We start from the raw sequence: 9,592 nt of genomic DNA, 5'->3' as shown, positions 1-9,592 counted from the left end.
GCAATGGCGAGGACGGAGCCAGATGTGTCGAAAGAGAAACCCCCGAAGTCTGAGTCTTCCTCCCCGTGCATAATGCCCAAAACAGGTGTGCCGTCATCCGTGAGCGGGCGGATCCCAGAGTCCGCGCAGATTGTTAAGGTTCCGGTAGGAAGCCCCAGCATGACCTTCTGGTGCAGGGTTGAAGGTACAGCCATAATGTCGGCCCTATGAAGCCAAGGCCTGCCCAGCAGCAGGTTAAAGGTGGCGGGGACGTCGACCACGTGGAACTCTACATCCATTTCGAAACCCTCAGCATCCAGTTTCAGCATCAGAGTTCCTTCCACCATGCGGCGAGTGCTGTCGTATGCCTTGACGGCCAGATTGGAGGGCGTTAGGTCACTCTTTGAGAATCCCAAACGGTAGGCAACCCTCATCGGGCAAACGTTGATAGCCGAGCCGTTGTCAATTAGCACGGTTGGCACCCAATGTCCCCGGCACTTGACGGTGATGTGCAGCGGGCGGTTGTGAGCAGTTCCTTCAACGGGCAGATCCCTCTCGGTGAAAGTGACGGAGTGTTTAGAGAGAAGTGGCAGCACGAGAGCAATCATGGCCTCGGGGGTGATGTCGATCGGTACAGTGAGCCGGGCCAACGCGGAGGAGAGCTTCTCACGATGCTCCTTTGATGACGATATCAGACCCCAGATAGAGACGGCGGCAGGAATCCGTTCGAGCTGTTTCAAAATGGCGTCTTCTTCTGGAACCCCATTCGGAAAGAGCGGATCAGTTCTCTGAGCAGCGGGAACAGTGGCTTTCTGACCGGGCGGATTGGACGAGCTCCCAGCCTGGAGGTTGGATGGCTGAAACACTCGGCCGCTCCTAGTGACATTGGCCACGTCCCACCAAGATGATGAGTCAATAGAATCCCACAGATCGGCCGGTACTTCTTCCAGCTTGCGCTTCCCTCTGTCCGTTGATGCCACCGTTGTAGCCGAGTCTGTCCCCAGGGCGGTGTCCCATTCCAAGTCTTCCATCACTAGACCTTCCCAAAAGGCGGGATCCTGTGCAGCCTCTTCTTCAAATGGCGCTCCCGGGTTAGTGACGAATGGAACGTCCCAAAATCCTCCATCAACGAGAGCAGCATTGACGGTCCACACTTCGTTCCCCATGTTTAGGTCGACAATGTTGTCGACGTCCCAAATATCAGCTGGCGGTGAGGTCTTAACGGTTTCTTCCGCGTCCCAGAGGTCGGCCGGAAGCGCATCTAGAACCATGATTGAGCAGTCGTCCCCGGGAGCCGAAACAATAGGGCAAGGCTGTTCCACAGAGACGATGTCGAGGGTAGGATCGAATTCATGGACGCGACGGTCGATCGTGTCAGCAATAACATTTACCAAGGGTAACATGGCGCCTAGTGGGCGACGAACATCGGGCACAACCTCCCCCTCTTGGAACTGGTCCCAGTACTTCTCATCGAAGTCGTTTTGGTCCACATCAGCCTCGAGACCTTGACCCAGTTGCCATCCACCAGGCTGTGGATCCCACACGTATTCCTCGGCTTCCACTTCGACGGGGTTTACTTCGGGCTGGTAAAAGAGCGCGAACAAAGAGAGACCATCCAGAGGATCAGCCTGTGCCGCGTTCCATTCTACCTGCCACTGGTCTAGCCACATTTGATTGACCTGAGGGTGCGCGGGGAATCCCATGTTATATTGTTCAGTCCAATCACTGCAAAGCTCTTCCCATTCCTTGGCTCTGTCTTCCATGGCCCAACAGGCCGCCATCATGTTAATGCTTGGTTCGGAGGGAAAGGGTACAATTGGTCTTGGGTTGAAGGTTGAGGTAATATGGTCGGTGGGGTTGAATATGGTGGAGCTGAGGTTTATCTGGTTTACTTGAGGGTTAGGGTCATGTTTGGGTAAGGAATTGGAGATGACGTTGGGCTTTGTGGGTGGAGTTGGAAGGGTGCCATTGTCCACCAAATCCTGTATCGCATGACGGAGGCGATAGCATGAGTCGGTGTAATGGCCGGGCATTTGGTGATACGCACAGAAAGCGTTGGGGTTATGGCTAGGGGGTGGATTTTGAGGAAGTGGAGTTGGGGCTAGAGGCCTGAGGTGCCCGGTTTTGATTAGCTTTTCCAACACCGAGGAGAGAGGCGCCTCGAAGTTGGCGAAGTTACGGGGTTGATTGCGATTTCGGGGTCTTTGAGGGGTTTGAACTTGGTTAATGTCGGCAATGTGGTTTTGGGCAGAGGGGCTGTTAGCAGAGTTCGCATTGGCGTAACTGTTGCCACCGAACAAAGCAGTGCTGTTCCCGGTGTATGCACGGGGCTTTGATTTTGAGGCTGAGGTGGAGGAGGAATTGTCACTCCTAGGCAGAACGCCGGTTTGAAAGGCTTCTTCGATGGCCAGCCCGGAGTCATAGAAGGTTTCGAAGTTTGCACCCTGAACCAACACGAGGTTTTTGGCGAAGTCGGGCTGCAGATTACGGGAGATGATGCGGATCTGATCCTTCTCGCTTGGGCGATCGGGCATGAGAGCGGCCATGGCTCTCCATCTTTGGATAAAGTCTGCAAAGGACTCCTTTGCAGTCATCTTGGTGGATTCCAACTCCCGAGTGGTCATTTTGAGTTGGGCGTTGTAGCTATACTGAGCATTGAAGGCCGTGCCAATGTCCTCCCATGTCCGCCTCTTGGAGATGTCGAGCGACAAGAACCATTGGAAGGCTGGACCGGCAAGAGTTTGCGGAAATAGCTGAGCCATGGCATCCTCCTCGACGCCATGCAGCTTCATGGCTCCATGATAGGCCAACAAGTGAGTTTTCGGGTCCCCAGTACCATCGAACTTTGCAAAGTCGGGCATTTTGAACCGATCGGGCTGCCGGGCATTCGGAAATGGGCAGAGGCGGTCCATGTCTAGTACTCCCGACCCTTTTCTTTCGGATTTGGCTACGGTTTCTTCCAACTTGGCCATTTTGGCGACCAAAGCGGCCATTTCCGGGCTTGGAGCGGGATTCTCAATCAGTGGTTCCTCTTGGCCAGCGGCTTCCTGTTCACGCCTTTCACCTCCTTCCCCTCCTGCTACCAGGGGAAGTCGCTCCTCGATTAGGGTTTGGAGATTGGCCATAGAGGCGTCAGCCTGGTCGGCTCTCTGTTGCATGATGGCCAGGTTGCGCTGTAGGTCGGCTAGGACGGTTGCAAGATTCGGAGGTGGGATATCCGCCATGACTAGTACTTCTTTTTTAACAAGCTTGGGAGATGCTTGCGGAGATGGAGTAGACGGAGGGGACTCGTACGGAGTAGTCGGTGGCGAGTCCTCTCGTGACACAGTGCAGGCCAGAGCTTCCGTCGCGGTCGACTGAAAGACGAACCCCAAATCAGATCCTCAAACAGACTCGACGGACGGTCCCAAGTAGGTTTGGCTCTTGATTCCGGAATTCTGCTTTGACATCAGCATGACTAGACGGCAAAGTATAAGAGCTCAGTGACAGCCTGCAGGTCATTTTATTTGAATAGAATCGACAAGAATGGAAAAATGATCATGCCAACGTCGTCGGTGTCCTCCTAGACTCTACAACTAGGGGGAGTCTGCTTCACGCCACTAGAACAATTGCCATGGAATCCTCGGACTTTCTTTTCGACGGTGTATCCTTGATTGAATCGAATGTTACTAAGGGATGCCAAGACGGCCTAAGTCTTTGACTTCCTCCCCTCTCGAGGTTTCAAAGTTGGATTTTGGAACACCTCGGCGTAGATGGCATGATACTATAACCGAAATGGCGTAAGCAGCACTGTGCCGGAGCCTGGTGTAAGTGATTAGCACTTTTAACCCGAGTGGTGTAAGCACCATGCCATTCTCTCCGTTGTTCCTAGTTTTCGGTTTGAAACCTCGATGGGGTTTAAGACAAGGACTTAGGAAGTATCGATTTTCCGAAGTCTCATGGATTAAGGATTTGAAAATTCTGGTAACGTGCAACATCGAGATGCACGACTCGTCATCGGTCCAAGGCAAACGCCGAGTGGGCGCAAGACAGACTCGACAAAAGACATCCTAAAAGCCGCCCTAGCATGCTCCTACGCAAAACGATCATGAATGTATGTACAAGCATGCGATAGGGAAAGCAGTAACACATATGGGGTTAGAAACAAGTAATCCTACCCTGCGGGTTCCTGTCTTATGTTGAAAGGTTCTAATGCATTGTACGCGCTGTAGAAGCCGGTTTTGGCTTAAAGGGGTTCCTCTGACTAGAGCCGCGATATACCTCCCATTGCAACGCGTGGAGCAAAGCAACGGTCGAACGGTAGTACGACTCATCATCGTCCAAGGTTGTTGGGCGTTCGAGGACCCCGGGCTCCAGTAAACTGTGCCGGTTACCCAAAACACCTCAACGGGGCTGACCAACCATTGATACGAACGGAGAACGCCGAAGAATGATTAAATGAGAGAGAGATGCAACGCTTTTTGAAAACAAATGCCTTTTGAAGCTTGGCTCACTTTTGTTAATTGATACTTGTAGAAAACTACACAAGAGAACAATAGTAAAAGCCCCAGTTCGGATTGGTCGGATGCTGAGATCCTGTTACGTTACCATTCTGTTCTTCAGTAGCGCGGAGCGTACTGTTTTGACAAGCTTTTTGAGAATTGTTCAATTATGTATTAATCGCCAAATATCAATCAACGCAATAGTTCCCCAGCAGAGTCGCCACTGTGGGCACGCGCCCCCGGAAATTTTATTCGTAAAATCGGGTGCGGCCCCCTTTTGTTGTTGGAAAAGCGCGGCGAAACGCCTCGATTCAGAGTCGCCACTCGGGTTTTAGCGGTAAGAATACCCAAGGAACCGAACTCGAAAACGTTTGCCACGTTTGTTTGAGTTTGAAAAAGGCATGGACCGGTCCGTCGTCACCTTCGATATCTGAGGTTCGGGAGCCAGGTTACGAGAGGGGAAGGGTTTTATGGCACCCCTCTCGCCCAATCCGGAGATCGGTCTCTACTCGGGCATTTTGTAAAAGCGCTTGCATTTTTCTCTCATTTGATCATTCTTTAGCCAGTTAGTGCGGGGGAGCAGTTAATGGGGGGGGGGGGGGGGGTTAAAACTTTAACAAGTTGTGATTTATGTGATAAAAATGCTTATGGATGGCTTGATTGCAATGCTAAAATATAGATTGAGAACAAGCACTGAGCAAACTGGACAAATTGCAGGACGCTACCCCGCAAGGGCGTGAGCAAGTTCTACCAGCATGCACTGACGGAGCCACTGCATGTTGATACGACCTGCGCACGCCACAGGGTTACTGGCGTACTCCACTCATCTGGTTTCACAGTCCTTGTTTGCAACCCTCTGGGCTCTGGAAAAGGACCAGCGCACACCCAGGACAAACCATGCAGTTAAATAAGCAGGATATATACATTTACAGACAGATGAGACGGCTTGAAGCCAAGAACATAGACAAAAAACCCCCTAAACAGAGTGGGGACAGAAAAGAGGCCAAGACTGAACTAAGATACAAGAGCCAGCCACTGGATCCTGGCTTTAACTGCCGTACGCCAGTCATGGACTGCCGTACGCAGGTTTGATCCTGATCCAGTGCTTGACTTTTACATCATCTGGGCTCTGGAACGTGACCAGAAGGATCCCAAAGGCCTTCCAAACAGATATAGAATAAGCAATAACCTTTATATCTAAACAGTTCTAAACATACAGAAAGCAATAAACTGGTTATTTAGCATGCAGGGGTGATTGACAGAAAGATAAAACAACAGGAACGACGATCCATGATCCCCACACCAGTTGTGCTCGTACTGCCATGACTGGCGTACGGCATAGAATTACTGGCGTGCTCCATGTTCCATCTGATACGATTGTTATATTTTTACCAGTTCAAGGCCAGGACTAGTATTGTTTACTAGCCTGGGCCTTGCTGGTTCCCCTCAGGGGCCGAAAACAGAAAGGGATGCAAAGGTGGTATACCTTTTTGAGTGTTAAAGTTTGAAGGTGGTTTAGAACCTAGAGGTTGAAGATGAATGTTGTATGGTGACTGGATATCAGTGGAGGTATATGGAAGTGGGCTTCCTTTCTTTCTCTTTCAATGGAAGAATAAGAAGAGAAGCAAGAAGAAAGGAGAGGGGAGCTTTTTTTTTTGCTTCTTAATGATGCTAACCCCTTGCAAATGAATGCAAGGGGGTATTTATAGGGGAAAAAGACTGAGATCAGTCTGGGACCAAGGCCTTGTTTGGCTGGTTGGAAGAGGAAGGGAGCCTTCCATGCATTAAATGCATGGGACTTGGCTTGATGGGGGGTGTAGGAGAGAGGGGGAGCGGGCCTGGCCGATATAATCATCAGGGGCCACTGTGGCCGACGTCAGGGTGGCACAAAAGTCCCGCCCAAGTGGCTGAATAAAGTTGATTTGACTGGGTTTGACTGGCGTGCGCCAGTATTAACTGGCGTGCGCCAGTAAAAGATGGGCCACTGGTCGATGACTGACACGTGGCAGATGACTGGCGTACGCCTTTAGGACGCTGGCGTATGCCAATTGGGTTTTGCTGGGGCTGTTTGGCTCTGGTTTGAAGGGTTTGAAAGGGGTTTTGAGGGAGGTTCTGGACGCTCAAAGCTCAACCACACCTTTGTCCTTAAACTGTTTTCGACTAAGATCATCATTGGGGAAATAAACGATCGACAAATAACGTTATCTGGACAGTCCAGAATGGGGTGTCTACACTTAGGCAAGAAACGGTGTTGTGGAAGACCCCAAACTTTGTGGCTCCCAAACGGGGGCAACGCGTGGGCCCCCGGTCTTGTAAAGGGGGGAAAAATAATCCCTGGGCCGATAGCAGCATCCAAATGGGCCGTTATGTTCATAAAAACCTTAAGACCTTATGTTCATAAAAATAGGCTTGTTTAGCATCTTCTAATCATGTTTTTATTGCCTAATTGTTTTAGGAAGCTCGGGTGGTTCATAGAGCCGAGGTGAGTGATTTAATACCTAAACACATGGTTTTGAACTTGTTTTCCCTATCGAGCTTAATTGAACATGTTTTATAAATTATGTACTCTATGGATAACAATGAAAGGTGGACCTATTTGTGAAATATTTGCGAATTTATTTAATGGCATTCCCAACGTCCGGTCTTGCTAGGGGACGGCTTAATGGCTAGCAAGGGTGTTTGAGGTTGGTGTGTGTTTTGGGATAATGCATAGACGTCTGGCTTATCCACTACTGGAGACGCCCGGTAGCTTTTAAATTTTGAATAGCGGAATGTGTATTATATTTGGCTTATGGTTTTGAGTTCTTTGTTTTGAAATATTATCAAATTATTTTGCATTATCCATAGAAGGCATGTGAGTTAAGTATTAATCATTCACACGAGCTTTGGCTTATGGATTTTCTTTTGCACCTTTCAGGAAACGAAGTGTAGTGTGGTGGTGTGTTTACTTTTGGGACGTGTTGTATTTTTTGTTGGAAACTTGTAGAAATGAAGTTTTGCTTGTAGACACTTAGCTTTGTATATGGTTTGCTAGCTTTTGGGTTTGTAAGTAAGCACAACTCTGAGAAGTTTACCTTTTGGTTTGTAAAACCTAAGTAAGACTTTGGTTCGTTATCAATAAAAGTCGACTTTTGCTTCTGCTGTTATGTTTAGTCCCTTTTGATTATCGTTTGCTTAGATGATATTTGATTTGTGATTTGGCCTTAGTGAGAAATCACTGGCATTTGTCATGATTAAGATCTCAAGGGGCGGGCCAGGGTCGTGACAGACTGTTACCCACCTTCAGTTTGTTGATGATACAATCATTTTCTGTAATAATGATGTAGGGGAGATGGCCAATAAAAGGATCCCTTCGGTGCTTTCAGCTAATGTCAGGGCTGAAGATTAATTTCTCTAAGAGCTCACTGTGCGGTGTGAAGGTCCCGGATCAGGATGTGGGATCAGGATGTGGAAGCTCTTGCTTAGGTGATGGGGTGTAAGATTGAATTCTTGCCAATCAAGTATTTAGGATTGCCTCTTGGGGCTAATCCAAGAAGAATTAAGACATGGGAGCCTGTTATTGATAGCTTTTAGAGGGCTCTAAGCATTTGGAGAAGGAGATGTATCTCTTCAGGGGGCAGACTCTCATTAATCAATTCCAACACTCGTAACCTTCTTGTTTACTATATGTCTTTTATTCAGAATGCCCATTGGCATTGTCATAAATTAGAGAAACTACAGAGGTAGTTTTTTTGGGGGGATACAGCTGATAATAGGAAGATGCACCTTGTCAAGTGGGATCTTATCTCCAGGAGTAAGGAGGATGGAGGTCTGGGGGTGAAGAAAATGATGCAACAGAACTTGGCTCTGCTGGCCAAGTGGTGGTGGAGGTTTCATGAGGATAAGGACTCTCTGGGTGAATGTTATAAAAGGAAAATACAAATTGGGTCATGGAACTTGGCTACCACAACTACCGGAAACAGGTCATGTAACAAATATTTGGAGGGACATATGTTGTATTGGAAATCTTAATTCTTGTATTGGACCTTTAATCCAGGAGGGTTTCAGAATCCAAGTCCAATCCGGTCAAGACGTTATGTTCTGGAACCACACCTGGCTGGGGGATCAAGCCTTGCGTGAAGCTCACCCTAGACTCTACCTTCTCTCCTCTCAAAAACATGATATGGTCAATGTCGTGAGGGATGGAAATGGTCATGGCAGCTAGGATCTACAATTTAGGAGAACATTACGCCCTCGAGAGGAAGACGAAAGGAAGGAATTAATCCAGAGCCTCCAAAATGTGTCGTTGGACCCTTCAAGACCAGATTATTTGTATTGGAAGTGGAAGGACAGTAGGCGGTTTTCAGTGAAATCCGCTTATGACCAATGGGAACGGCAGTGCTTTTCAAGAGACCCCGTTCTTGGGTCGGTTTGGAGGAGTCTCAGCCCTCCTAAAGTGGAGATATTCTCATGGTTGGCAATTCAAAGTAGGGTGGCTACAAGATCAATGCTTCACAACCGAAATCTGATTTTGGATCCTCGCCTAGTACGCTGTCCTTTCTCCTCTAAGCAAGATGAAACTCCCCAACATTTGTTTCTGTTTTGTAATGTCACTTGGAGTGTATGGTCAATTATTACGGAATGGTGGCATACGAATTGGGTATGCCCGTCTTCTTTGGCAGACCTTGCTGTCTGGTGGTTTGACAACGGGTTTTGTAACTTAGAGAAGCACATTTGGGAAGCTTGTTTCTTTGCTACCATTTGGTCTTTATGGCTAGCAAGGAATAAGTTAGTTTTGAACAATGTTGAGCCAGTGATTAGGGAGGTTGGGGATATTATTAAAACTAAAGTGGCAATGTAGATGATAACCAAATTCAATATCAAGATCTATACAGTAGAGGAATTTAAGGGCTTCTTAGATGGTATTCAAAAGCTGAAATTATAGTCGACTGCTTGAGGAGTGACTTTCCTCCAACTCTCGGTTGGATGTCTTCTATTGTATTTTTCTTTCTTTTGGCAGTATAACATTTTTGTGCTCTTTGCCTCCCCCTCGATGTAACCCGGTCGAGTTTTATAAAAATTTGCTTTGCTGATCAAAAAACAAAAATGGGGAGGAGAGCAAATGAGATTCAAGGTATGTCACCAAATCCGGC

General features: G+C 48.3%; 1 protein-coding gene across 1 annotated transcript; it reads left to right on the top strand.

The window, feature by feature from the left end:
• Nucleotides 1-8,219: 8,219 nt before the first annotated feature.
• Nucleotides 8,220-9,300, top strand: LOC131313991 (uncharacterized). Its single transcript, XM_058342485.1, has 2 exons — nt 8,220-8,422; nt 8,679-9,300. Exons 1-2 carry the CDS (start codon nt 8,220-8,222, stop codon nt 9,298-9,300), a joined length of 825 nt encoding a protein of 274 aa, XP_058198468.1.
• The last annotated feature ends 292 nt before the right edge of the window (nt 9,301-9,592 follow it).

Source organism: Rhododendron vialii, chromosome 13a (genome assembly GCF_030253575.1).
Source record: "Rhododendron vialii isolate Sample 1 chromosome 13a, ASM3025357v1".
In the NCBI taxonomy this organism is placed as follows: Eukaryota; Viridiplantae; Streptophyta; class Magnoliopsida; order Ericales; family Ericaceae; genus Rhododendron; species Rhododendron vialii.
Note: the sequence above shows the minus strand (reverse complement) of the source record. Positions and strands in the feature narration are given on the sequence as shown.